Source organism: Phascolarctos cinereus, unplaced genomic scaffold (assembly GCF_003287225.1).
Source record: "Phascolarctos cinereus isolate Bilbo 61053 unplaced genomic scaffold, phaCin_HiC Scaffold_1;HRSCAF=81, whole genome shotgun sequence".
Lineage (NCBI taxonomy): Eukaryota > Metazoa > Chordata > Mammalia > Diprotodontia > Phascolarctidae > Phascolarctos > Phascolarctos cinereus.
The window spans coordinates 213,797,146-213,811,138 of record NW_027555514.1 but is presented as its reverse complement, the minus strand read 5'-3'; the positions used below and the strand labels follow the sequence as shown (position 1 = coordinate 213,811,138).

At 40.5% G+C, this 13,993-nt stretch overlaps 1 protein-coding gene across 2 annotated transcripts in view; it reads right to left on the bottom strand.

Annotated features, from left to right (window-relative positions):
* SCN8A (sodium voltage-gated channel alpha subunit 8) overlaps nt 1–13,993 on the bottom strand; it is a 213,973-nt gene that overhangs the window by 65,226 nt on the left and 134,754 nt on the right. For both annotated transcript variants that reach the window (XM_020966210.1, XM_078156923.1), the window contains one exon: nt 9,142–9,504. In XM_020966210.1, the coding sequence (XP_020821869.1) occupies nt 9,142–9,504 (363 nt within the window). The remainder of the gene's footprint in view (nt 1–9,141; nt 9,505–13,993) is intronic.

The window sequence follows — 13,993 nt, the reverse complement described above, 5'->3', positions numbered from 1 at the left end:
TAACTATTATTGTCAAGTCGATCTATCTATGATGTATACTTTAATCTGGAATATAAGGAAACACGGACAAAATAAACACATTTTTAAAAAGCTATTTAGTTTTTAACAAAGGCTACAACACTTATCTTACTTTTCCCTTGTGGCTAGGAAAAGAAAAGAGAAGTTTCTAGAGGTTCTGCCAAATCCAAACCATGTAACTGAAGCTGCTCAGCGATCAAATATCAACAAAATTAAAAATTCTGGGAAATCCATCATTAATCCATTCTCCAGGAGCATGTGTTTCATTCCCATCCCATGGGCAGTATTCGTGTGGTAACGGACGGAAAAGATAATAAATGTGCACCTCAGCTTTCCTTGTTAGTGCACTCTCTACACCCTTTACCTTTCTGCATCTAAACTGGCTTCTCTGGGTGGCTCAAAATCCAGCCAGAACGTCTTCTGGTCTTGTAGCTCATGTCTAGCGTAGTCTAAGAATCTTTAACAAACACATACAAAGTACAGAGAAGGGAAGTGTTTACAAAGGGCTGGAGGAGAACTGAGTAGAGTCAAACTGGCCCTTACTGTGTGAAAAGGAAATAAAAGCTAGGCCACAGCAAAATGTCTTTATCCTAACATATGCATTAGATTTACTTTTTCAGGTCAATAGGAAGATATTTTCTAGCAGATGCTAGGTTTGTCGTTTATTATCTGTGTGACTCTGCGCAAATGATTTCATTTCTCTGAGGTTCAACTTCCATATGCATAAAATTGAACTAGAGGACCTCTGAGGTCTTTTCTAGCTCTAAATACATGATCTTATGAAGGAAAACTACTGCCTCTGGAACTCAGGCTATATTAACGTTCAAATATTTGTATACTTATGAATATGTATAATAAGTGTCAAAGGTGACCACAGAGTGAATTTCTCTGAATAAATCCTCCTTTGCTGCTCCCGGCATCTGCACTAAGGCACAAGATTTCCAGAGCCACAGAAATCGGGGTGACCTGATGATTAGCCTCCTCTTCTTCCTTCCCTTTCTTTTCTAAAGCAGTCATTTCAAAATGGCCATAGAAAGTAGGTGCAATTCTGATTACCAAACCGTTACTTCTAGACATCTATTAACAGTAATTCATGTTTGCAGTGATAACCCTGAAGTACCAGAAGATCTATGGTGATCAGCATGGCAGCTCCATTTTTGACCTGAGCTGGTTTGTCCCTCCTTCTAGGTTGGTGGCCCCCTTTCTCTGAGGGGCTCGTCAAAATGATGCTGAACTTCGTGCTGATATTGGCAGAACCCATTGCAGCCCAGAACCCCTCAGGTTAAGAAAGCACTCTCCATGGTAGCTGGCAGTACACGGTCATGTACCACTACACCCAGCAATTGTACCCCTTCTAAGTGAAATTAAAGAAATTTTATAGAATGAATATGTGAAGTCACCTGCTACAGTCCCACAAATCTGTTCCTGATCAGAGTAGTCATATTTGCTTCCAAAAGAGAAAGAAAGAACTCAAAATTTTTAGAAAATGAATGTTAAACATTGTGTTTACATGCAATTGGAAAAAATAAAATACTATTAAAAAAAGAGAAAGAAAGTAAGATCGCTGGGAATTCAAATTCTTCAGTGATTTTACTAAAGGACTTTTAAGAAAAGAAAAGCTGGAAAGGTAATATTTCAAGTAACCAGCTCCCATTTCTTCCAACACCAAATGCCAAGTCTTCCTGAAATGTAAAAAGCCATCAGACCTATTTCCTGACCAACAGGGATGGGGGCTGGACTTGTGATTTCATCTTTAGAGGGAACTCCCTGATGAGGGAACTCCTACTGAAGAAGGTTGGCATTTCCTCTGTAATACTTAGAGAGTTGCCTGGAGCATCGAGAAGTTAAGTGACTAGCCCAAGGTCACATAACCAGTTTGTGTCAGAGGTCAAACTTGAACTCAGGTCTTCCTGGGCCAGCTCTCTACCTGCTATGCCATCTGGCTTCTCTCTCTATTTCCTAAGATATTGTGCAGATGGCAAGCATTTGTGTTCTCCTCAAATTTTAGTAGATTTCCCTGGGGAAACTCAGCTTATTGTTTTTTTAAAATAAGTTTAGATTTCAAATTGAAACAGATAAATGGAAATCTACCATCCCACAGTTTTTTCTGTTTTTGTTTTTGTTTTTTTGCTTCAGAGCTGAAATGCATATTATAGCACTTCAGACATGGCATTAGAAGTTAACCAATGTACCACATACAAAAATCTTTCACAAAAAGTGATTGACTCCTTGGCATCATCCCTAATGATCCCATCCTTTACTCTAGTCTCTGATGCAGAGGTGGCCCTTCCTTTGCTAACACCATGTACCCTTAATTCCTTCCCCAGAGGATGGTTCCCAGTACCAAGGCCCCTACCTAATTTTTAATTTCCTTCATCTAGTTGTTCTTTCTCTGCTGCCTGCAAACATGCCTGAGTCTCTCTCCAACCTTAAAAAATCCACACTAGGTCTTCCCATACTTGATAGCTATCATCTTATACTATCTACACATAACATACATCTATCATCCTACGTATCTCTCCTGTCTATCTCCTTGAAAAAGCTGTCTTCTTTCTTTGCCTCTACTCCCACCTGATCGTTTTCTTCTAAACTTTCTGAAATCTGGCTTCTGGTTTCATCACTCAACTGAAACTAGTCTTTCCAAAGTCACCAGTGCTGTCTTGACTGCCAATTCTAAGGGCATCTTCTCAATTCTCATCCTTCATAACCTCTTTGACGCCTTTCCCAGTCTGGTATGTCCTCTTCTCCTGGATATTTTCTCCAGTTTTCATGAAATCACTCTCTCCTGGTTCTTATCCTAGTCATCTGACTGTCCCTTCTCAGTTTCCTTTGCTGGATCAATATCTGGGTCATGTCCACTAACTTTGGCACCCTCCAAGGCTAGGCCCTGAACTTCTCTCTTTTCTCTATTTACCCTCTTACTTGCTGACCCCATGGATTCTATGATCTCTATGAAGATAACTGCCAGACTGATATATCCAGTCCCAATCTTTCTCCTGAGCTCCAGTCATGTGTCTCTAATTGCCCTACTAGATGTTTCAAACTCAACATGTTTAAAACAGGACTCCTCTTTACCCCCAAACCCACCCCTTCTTTTAAATTCTCCTATTTCTTTTTAGGTTACCACCATCATTCTTATGATCCAAGCTTACAACCTCAGTGTGTCATTCTTGACATCTCTTTCTCACTCCACAAATTCAAGCAATTGCCAACTTGTGCTGTTTCTATTTCCAAATGTCTGGCATCTCTCCCCTCCTTTCCACTTGCACAGACACTACTCTAGTTCAGGTCCTCATTGCCTCTTGCCTGCTCTTGGTATTCTTATTTCAAGTTTCTCTTTGTTCCAAATCATTATTCACATAGCTACCAAAATGATTTTCCTGAAGTTACCTTCCTAGTTATACCTTCCTAGTTAATAAACTCCAGTGGTTCCCTATAACTTTTAGAACCAAATATACTCTGTTCCCCTGGAACTCTGTGATCCCACAATATTGCTCCTAACGTGATACTACATCTCTCACTTCCATACCTTTGCATGTGAGGCACCCATGCTTGGAGGGTACTTCTGTCTCTTAGAATCACTAGTTTCCTTCAAAACTCTGCTCAAGCACGACCTTCTATCAAAGGGGTTTTCTGATTTTTTACAGCTTGTTAGGTCTCCTCTCTCCTCTCCCTCCCCTGACCTCCCCTGATGACATCAACTCAAGGTTCCTTCATACCTGCTTTCAACATGATCTGTATATACCAGTATAAGTGTACTTTGTCTCCTCTGTAAGAATATGAGCTCCTTGAGGGCAGGGACTCTTTCATTTTTGTATTTATATTCTTAGCACCTAGGACAGTGCCTGGCAGACAATATGCATTAAATAAATGTTTATTGATTAGCTACATGTAGATATAGATATCCATATATCTATATCTATATCTATATCTATATCTATATCTATATCTATATCTGTAGTCACCCAGACTATAGTTCCATAAGGAGCTTATGACTTCTGCAGTGAAGACAGGCAAAATGAGATTCATGAATAGGGCAATCAAGCCAGGAAAATTTGAAACTCAGAAATACAAGGAGTAAAGCCTTCATGGTTTCACATTGTGGGCAACTTGAAAAGTATGATTTAATCAATCACGCAGAATAAAACTAAAAAAAAAAAAGAAGAAGAAGAAGAAGCCTCTCAAAGTGAAAGGCCAGGTATAACAAGAATTATCTGGGGCAGGTCTGAAGAATAAATCATCCTATACTCTAAATAACCATAGTTCTCTTTGTTATGCCTAGGAATCAATCAATGAATCTAATTTTTCTGAAAAGGGGAAAAAATACCAATAGAGCCACAAAATTATATCTTCTTACTCCTAGGGCAGCCAATGGAATCCGAGTCACTTGTCTGATAAAAAGAAATAGACGAGAGTCCATAAGAGGCCCATTATACCCTCTGCAGAAGTTCTGAAGTGGAAACTGAAACAATCTTATACTTTATACGTTGGTTATGCATTTCAGGTTTCACCTGAGATGAACCTGTTTCTATAAAGACAAGGACCAGTAAGTAACTTACCTACATTTGAGTGACATAACACTGATTACAGGCCCACCCATGACCTCAGGGCAGTGTTTTTAAATGAATCTTCCTTTCCCCCCAAAAAAGACAAATTGTACCTCTTAATCTACCAAAGAAACACCGGACTCTTAGTTATTCAGGGAATGGTTATTCAATTCACAGATTACACATGTCCTTTTCTTCCCTTCTCTTTAACTGTCTATATTTTGGTCATCACCCAGCTAATTAGCAACTCACCACAGAAAAGGCAGGGGAGCTGAAAGGATGCTATTTGAAGAAGTGCAGTTTGATCCTTAATACTTCTCTTTGAGGTTTGGTAAGGAAGGACAGTGAAACTATCAGAGTGAAGTTTTAAAATTTTCCATGGATTTTAATCGTCTATATTCCTTTAACTTCCATTACTGCAGATAACTAGGAGTTAACCATATAAATGGCTTTTTAAAAAGTAGCTTTTTTTAAAAAAAAATAAGATAAATTGTTTTAATAAACAAAATGCTTCTAAGAAACTAGAATGGGGGCTGTTCTGTCTGGATAATTAATGTTTCTACAAAGAGGCCTTCAGCAGGTCACCAAAATGAAATAGGCCTTGGCTCATTTTATGCACTGCAGATCTGAAAAGCCCCAGGAAACAGATCTTTGTCTAAGTGATTCCATGAAAAAGGGAGTCTTTATTGCATCAGACCCAAAGATAAGATAGATGACATCAAGATGAGTTTTGCTCACATCTCTGTCACCTTTTTTATGTCAATTCAGAATAGAGACTATTCCTAGTTAGCCTAAGTTTCAGGACTGAGTTTGTTTGTAGCTAATAGTCAATTATCTGTTATGATTTAACTATGTAATAGATTACCCGCAGCAACATTTTAATCCTAGAAGCTTCCCCCTACCATCCAGTACACTCCCAGAGTAGTTTCCTCATCAATTGGTGTGAGTTCAGGGAATGCTGTAGCAAGGGGACATACAAGGAAAGCAATCCTACACCTTCCCCCCACCTTCCAAAAAAAGCCAAAACCTTAAAGCATATCTACTTCCCTCCTACTTAGATCCACAAGACCACTACTCAGGCACAAGTACTATTGACTGACACACCAATTCTTCCTCTTCCAGTCTCTGTGTTGATGAATAGCTAGTTGTCTAAATATAAGCCAAATCCCTCCCCCAAGAACCACTTCCCATTCTCTCATCCCTATTCATCTCAAGCCTACTCCACTCACGTCCCAATTCTACTCTGTTGGCCTCATTGCTTATGTCCCTTGGAATTCCCACTCCAAAACGAACAAACTTCCCTTCACTTTAGACCTCTTCCTGGTCTCTTTCTACTTACTTACAGAGACCTGGCTATCCCCAGATGACATTACACTTTCTCTCATTACCCTTCTTTCTCTCCCCCTCTTCCCAACAACAACCTAGTCCTGGAAGAAGAACAGGAATATTTCTTGCTCCCCACTGCCACTAGCACTCAGCAACATCTCTTCCTTTGAGATTTACTCTATTCAAAGTTATTTACCCAATCAAGATTCTACTTGAAATTATATATTAGCCACTAAGATATCTTCATCTCTTTCTCAAGGAATTTAGTACTCAGCTCAGTTTTCCTTTCCATCCCAACTGCTAAGCACCCTAACCTCCCAGTTCCTCAATATTATCAATTCCCATTTTTCCACTCCATCTCAGCTATGTACAAGATGGCCAAGTCTTTGATCTTGCTATCTAAATTAATAGGAAGCATGGCATTGCTTTGAATGAAACATCAATGATGTGGCATCTAATTTTTATTAAATATAATTCTTACTTTATGCCAGGAACAAAAATACAGCTGTCAATAAAAAAAGATACATGATTCTTAGGATATTGTAAAAGATTAATACATAGGACCAACCTGAAGATCACTAATAGTCTCTGAACCAGTCTTTGAGAACCTCTAGAATAGAACTTTTAATATACTCTAAACAGTCAAGGAAAGGGATGATAAGCTTTGGTTGCAAGAATGCCAAAAGGTCTGAAGCTACCCATTGAATTCCAGCAAAACAAGATATCAAATAGAATCTGGTACAAGCCCCTACCTACACACACACACACACACACACACACACACACACACACACACACACACAAATATCTCACCCTTCCAAGTTGTGGTTATTTTGCTTTTCTGATCTTTAATCACTTCCTTAGAGGACCAGATCTAGTATCTGATCATTCTCACTGCACGGTAAACCTTTCACATCTAACCTAAAAATGATCTTCTCCTGGGTTGGAAGCTGGCTGGGGATGCCAGCCCTGTCCTGATCTCCTGCTTAGCTCTGAATCTGACTCCAGTTTGAATGGATGTTTCACAACTGCTGACGTTATTGTCATCAGATTCAACCAAGAGTATGTGCCAAATGCCTTGACCCAAAGCCTGAACCATACCCATCCTGCTCTTGCTCAGCAACCATTCCCTAGGAGTCTGCTAAACTGACTCCCCAATTTCATGCCCACATCACACACTGTGCATGCTGCTTTGAAACCTGCTCCTACGCTTTCAAGCAGAGATTCAAGTATCTTCTTAGAACAAAGGCCATTTTCTTTTCTGGCCTCTTCTCTTTAGAAGAAAGTTACTAAATCTAACCTGGCCTATTGACTACCAAAATTCAACTTGATTCCCCACTTGCCACTTCCTCCCAACAAGGGAAATTCCTATTAAATAGGAAAATACGAATTTTTGAAAGCTGTCCTATTCTTCTTCATTATCAACTCCTTGACTTTCTCCCTCATTTATCTGGGAATTCAAAGTTTAGCTACAGACATAGAATTCATGAAAACCAAACAAAAATGGAACTCAAAGGACAAACAAGAGTGTTTTTTTTAAGCCAACTGTTCAATTTACCTGGGATCCTGGGCATATTAAGCAATACTTAATTTATTTCTGAAGATTAGCCATACAAAATAACAACAACCTTCTACATCAGTAGTTACATTTTGTAAAAAAAATGGGGGCTGAGGGAAGCCAGAGTCCCAACTTATTCCAAACTGTACACTGAATATCACCTTAATAATGGAACTGCCTTAAATAAAAATTCAATTCTATATACCAAACCATCCATATTAGTCGAGTTGTCCTATACACATGCATCATGCTAATTAGAGGAGCTGTGTCTCCATGCCATGTTAGAGGGAACTAAGGTATTAGAACAAAGTACACTGACATGCTATTTTAACAAGTTTAATACCAACTGAGGGAGGAGACAGGAAAGTCAGGAAGCAAGAGGTAGGAGGAACCAGGGCTAATTAGGTGCCAAGAATTTAAAATTAAAAAAAAGAAATTAAACAGCTTGGAATTGAAAAACTGGACAGGAAAGATGGCTTCCATAAAATTGGAAGTATCCTGACTTCTCAACAAATATGCTTAATCTCAAGTCATGGATGATTTTATACATGTACATGTAACTCCTCTTGCAGTTTAACATCTCTATACTTCGTCTTTTGCTTTTCTTTCCTTCTTCCTCTGTAGATCATGTGTTCCTGCCCCAACTTTCCATTTTTTCCTCCTGTTGGGTCTTTTCTCTTTCAAACCCTTTTGAAAACCCTGTTTAATGTTGATCATCCTATTTTTGCCCTCTTTTATCTCCTGCCTTCCCATATAACACTCAGTCATCCTTGGATAATCTTATCTCATTCATGTGGAGAAGACTTAAGAATTAGTAAAAATTAATGAAGCAGTAAAAAAAAAGTTTTTAGATAAGAGAAGTTTTAAATTCCAAGCTGTTTTCCTAGGAGGACCAAAACAATTAGTTCAGGAAGAAGAGGCAGTGATAGTTTTCAATTGGCTCAGACGCTGTCATTGTTGTGACAAACCCAATCTCATTCCATCAGAGCATCATCGCTGGGCCAGAGGCATTCAGTCAAAGCAGGTGAGGGAACTAAAAGTGACAGGCACACAAACAAGGGGAAAAAACAAGTGAGAAGCTAGGGGGAGAGAGAGAGAGAGAGAGAGAGAGAGAGAGAGAGAGAGAGAGAGAGAGAGAGAGAGAGAGAGAGAGAGAGAGAGAGAAAAGATAGGAGAGGAGAGAGGAGAAAAAGGGGAGAGAAAGGAGGGAGGGAGAGAGAGAGAGAGAGAGAGAGAAAAGATAGGAGAGGAGAGAGGAGAAAAAGGGGAGAGAGAAGAGAGAGAGAGAGAGAGAGAGAAAGAGAGAGAGAGAGAGAAAGACAGAGGGAGGAAAAACGAAGACAGAAGTGAATTTTGGGGTAGGATGGTGGGGGAGAAGAAGACAGAAAGAAACAGAGAGATAATGTTGAATAAGAAGGAATATGAGACGAAAAACAGGGAAATAATGGACAATAAAAGAAGAGGAGGATGGAAAGGGTAAGTCAGAGAGATGAAGACAGAAAGAATAAAAAGAAAATAGAGAAATGTATTGAGACAGAAGGACTCACACAAATAAAAAGAGAGACATCAAGGGCAGGCAGGAAAGAAGGCCTGGAAAACAAGGGGCAGAAAGGGAGAGACTGCCATGCCTAGCCTTGATCTATCCATTTACTTCCTTACACTGTTATCGGTAGCTGCCTTATCTATTTTCACCTCAGGCAGAAGACGCCCCGGTGCCATGGGCCCAGGCCCCCCGATGAGGGACACCACTCCATTGCAGTCGACTGTGCTGTTACGTTTCACACTGCGTCGCAGACTGGGAAAGATGCGAGAAGAGCGGCTGCCCTGGCTGTAGCCGCTGTAGCCGCTGTAACTGCTACGCCGCTCGTGGGCCCGAATAGGGATGAAGAGCGAGTCTCGACGGCCTTCACTTTCCTCTACAGTGCTGTGCTCGTCGTCTGCAAACTCATTTTCAGAACCAGGATCTCGGAACCTGCCAGGTGTCTTAAAACTGAAGATGCTGCTCTTGCTGTTGTGGCGAGAAAGGAATGGGGAACCCGGAATGCTGAGCAGGGACTGTGGGAAGCAAAGAGAGAAAGAGAGTGGGATCTCCTGCGTCAGAGCACAAAGCAGAGGTAGACAGGCATCTCAACCCCTTACCCCCTGCCATGATCAATAGTGACACTTCTACAGGTTCCATTTCTGTCCAGTGGGAGACAGCCTGGGCTCAAACCCTTCCCCTCTCCCCTCCTCCCCCACGTATACTTCTTATGTGACCCAGGGTGAGTTAATTAGCTTCCTGGTCTTCAGTTTCCTCACATATGAAATGATGCTGGAAAAGATGGCCCCCAAGGCCCCTTCCAGCTCTGCAGCTATCGTCCTCAATGGTAAATTGCCACCACTGCCCCTAAGCCCTACAATGAATTTCTCTTTGATTTAGGAAGTAAAAAATTCACAGTCTCTTCATGCACGGATCTGATGTTTTTCTTTTGTTCCTTTTATGTGTTTTCCACATGATTCCAGATCAGTATGTATCTGCCTTAGGTTATAAAGTCAGGGAGGATAGGGACTGTGTCTATGCGTTGTCTTTGTGTGTTAGTGAACCCCCTCCAGAGGATTACACACAATCAGATGCTTAATAAATGTGTTGTGTCATAATGAAGATGACAGAGAAATCACTGAGCAATGTGGAGCTCCATTAATAAGAATCCCATCTATCATCCTTGCTTCTTCTAACCCAACTTTCTGGCCCTATTCCCCTAATATTGCCAGCCCCAGGACCCTTCCAATAATGTCCACAATTTGTATTCTTTCTCATTGCATTTTTAAGCAATACTCTAGACTCCTATTCTAATCCATTTTCTCTGGAATGTTTTCTATACTCATAATTCTTTGCCTCTAGCTTGTCATTTTTTCTAGACCTAGGTCTTTCTAAGCTGCTTACAGTGATCTGAAATGAGTCAATGACTTTGATCAGTACAAGTCACGACAAGGAAGCCACGAAATTATAGACAGCTTTTTGTAAAACTGTTTACCATAAAACTGACCATATGTTGTCAACTTCTAATTATGCATGCAGATAACATATAATGTGGATTACCCAAGAACCTTAGGTGTATTCTATACTCATAAGCTGGGTTAGGATCATTGCCCCATTTCCCATGGCAAATTTCTTTTCTTTGGAGGTTATGGCTATATGGTTATGGCTGGTTATCCATGACTTTCCATCATACCAATGTTCCTTTTCACTGAGGCACATAATTAAATACTAATTGTATTGTATAGGATGAACAATGCTAAGGATAAATTATTGTACCATAATTAATGTAACAGACTATTCTTGGTCCTAGAGAAACTGGCAAGGAAGCTAGTGACCTGTTTCACCTGGTATGATACAGGTTCTGATCAAGGCTTGGAAATCTGGATGTTAAGGTATAAAATGACCTACAAGGAATCCAAGGTGAAGAAGCTTGATTACTTATTCCACCCTGGGGAACTGACTCAGTGAAAAAATGGTGCCTCCCCTCAGGCGCCCATCCCCAGGTGGGGAGAGCATAATGCCCATGATAAAAATAGCATCTTAGATTTATGCAGTGCTTTCCAATTTTCCCCTAAAGAAGCTGCGATAGTTTTGGTCATGAGCTAGGTAGGACTATGGGTCAACTCAAAAATGGAGTAAGCAGTCAGGTCTGGTTGTTGAATCTGGGAAGCTTTATTTTTCATTTGAGACTAGTAAATGCCTCATCTTAGAAGAGCTGAGAGTAGAATAGTTTGACAGCCATTTCTAACATGCTGCTTGGGATTTGAAGAAGCCTAACTATTAGAACTGAGTTATTAAAACAGAAGAAATGACCATTTGCCCTTGTTGCCCCTCCAGGACAGTTCAAAGAAGCCATAAGAAAACATAAGTCCCCAGGACAGGGAAAAATATCACTATTTGGCTCCCAAAGTAAGTTACTGCAGTCAGTTATGTGCTCTAGGAAACTAATTTTTGATGGGAGAAAATCAAGAGGAAGTGAATGTTCTCATGCAGTCAAAAGACCAATTTTATTTGTGAGGCAGGGGGCAATCGGGGCACCCCTCTGCTAACATATATATATATATATATTAATCACAATTAGCAAAAAGCTAACAGCACCTCTAATTTCACAGCACCAATGCTCTCATTAAATGACCCAAAGATCGCTCTCTTAATTATGACAATATTTTGATCATGCTGTACCTCAATGAGGGAATGCACAAAAAAATAGAAAAAGAAGGTGAAAGTAAGTTAGATATGACTCCTGACCATAAAAGGGGCCAGAATGGGGTGAGATCAGAATCCTAACATTTCATCAAAGACATAATACACCCTGACAATGACCCATTCTGGGAAAAAAGAAAGAGCCTGGACAGAATGACACATAAGGGGAATCTCTGCTGCACCTGAATCTCTAAAACTCTTCAGCATGTCTTTAAAGCAGAAAAAGAATGTCACCGCCTAGAGAAAGCCATTAGACTTGAGAGATGTGTGTGCTCCTGGAAACACCAAGCAATTATCCTGAGGTGATACTGAGAAGAAGAACAATTACCTGGTATAATGGAACGAGCACAAGGCAGCCAGCAAGCTGGAAGTTTCTCTCCTAATCTACCCTTCAGTTTGCTGATGGGGTCAAGACTGGGCCAAACAAGCTACTAAAAGAATGACACATTCCCAGAAGTGCTGAGAAAAGAGAAAATTCTATCAGCTTAGGATACTCTCAGTGCAGAAACTCCTTTCAGAGAAGCACATGGGTAATTTATCTATGATTTGCCATCTTGAGAGTGGAGAGTAAGAGATTCGCCCATAGTCACATAGTCAGGCAGAACATGAACTCCAGGACTCCAGGGTCAACTGATCCTCCAGCCACTAGAGCAGTGGTGTCAAACTCAAAAAGAAACTGGGGCCATCAAATGTACATAAGGATCCTGGAAGCTTCACATTAGTTTAGAAAACCACATATTAACATCTATCTTCTTCTGTATTTCTATTTATTTTGTTAAATATTTCCCAACAGCATTTTAATCTGGTTTGGGCAGTGAGTGTTTGACACCTATCCATCAATTAGAGCTATCCCAAACAGGGGGATGTGATTTCTTAGGAGCCAGTGTGTCCCAACCCCCTCACTGGGGATCTTCATACAAAGGCTAGATGACCACCAATAGAGGGGATTTTTGTTCAGATATGGATTACACTAGAGGGCCTCTAAACCACTTTCCAACTCAGATCCTACAGGTATTTTGAGGAGGGGGGTAAATCATGACAGGCTAATGGGTTGAAGGAACTGGATATGGAGAAGACAAAATGTATGTAGGTATCTTTAAGTATTTGGAGGGTTTAATATTAGTTAAAGGTATACCACATGGAAGAGGGATCAGGTGTGTTCTGTTATGGCCCCAGGGGCAGAACCGGGAGGAGCAGGTGGCTGTTACAAAGACATTAATGTAAGCTGGATGTCAGGAAAAGCTTGGTAACAATTAGGGCTGCCCACAAGTGGGGTGGGTGGCCCACAGAGGTGATGGGCTCCCTCTCCTGAGAGGTCTTCAAGCAGGGGGTGGATGACCACTTATTGACTAGGTTTATAGTAGGGACTGTTTTTATGTATGGGTTGGCTTAGACGGCTGCTCAGGTCCCTTCCATGTCTTACTTTATGTGGTTAGGATAACAGTGCATGTATGCGACTCAAAAAATGTCATGTTTAATTAAACTTGGTTCATGATTTAAAAGATTTGTTACTCCTATTTTCTATACGTGGTCATATATAGTTCATAACAAGAATTATCCGGCATTAATTCTGACCTATATCAGACAGGAAGAGAAATTCTCTCCTAGGAAATTTGGGGCAAATCTAAACCTTTAGAACCTGCAGCTTGAGAGTATCATCTGACTGCCACTGGAGTATACCTATCAATGATGAAAACATGAAATCATAGAATTATTTCCCAAGCACACAAATAGTTTGAGCAAGGGGGAAAAAAAGCAGAAATGCTTCTTTTCCTTTCTCTTTTTCCTAGAATGTAGTCTCCAAATTGGTTCTAGCTACAAAAGGAAAGAGGAAATAAAGAGGAGGCACGCAAAACTTAGAGCCTCTGTGGGCTGAGAGTGTTTCTAAAAGCCAGTTTGTAATATTTGCCCCTTCCCTGGGGCTAGCTCCTTAGCTAATACGAATTAACAAGAGTGACTGACAAATCTAAAAAGCAAGAGGCCAACTCTAGTTTCCTGGTTAGTTACTACATTAAATGCTTTCTTGGTATTGATGTTGTACTCCCTGTTACCCAGTGTGGAGCCTGAGTTCAGTCTGCAAAGACTTGCTGTAATTGTACCTGGTACATCTGCCTCTATGGATATTGCCCTTACTTTAAATAACAGGACCCAGCCATTGCCGCTACCCTTCAGCCCAACACAAAGGATTCTGGCCCCCAAAAGCCAAGGTCTAGATCATCTGGCCTATACTAAACTGCTGTGGCAATCCTTAACATGAACAAACATTTAACATACGGCCTTCTATGTCAATTCCCTTTTAAGCTGGTTCCATTTGAATTTATC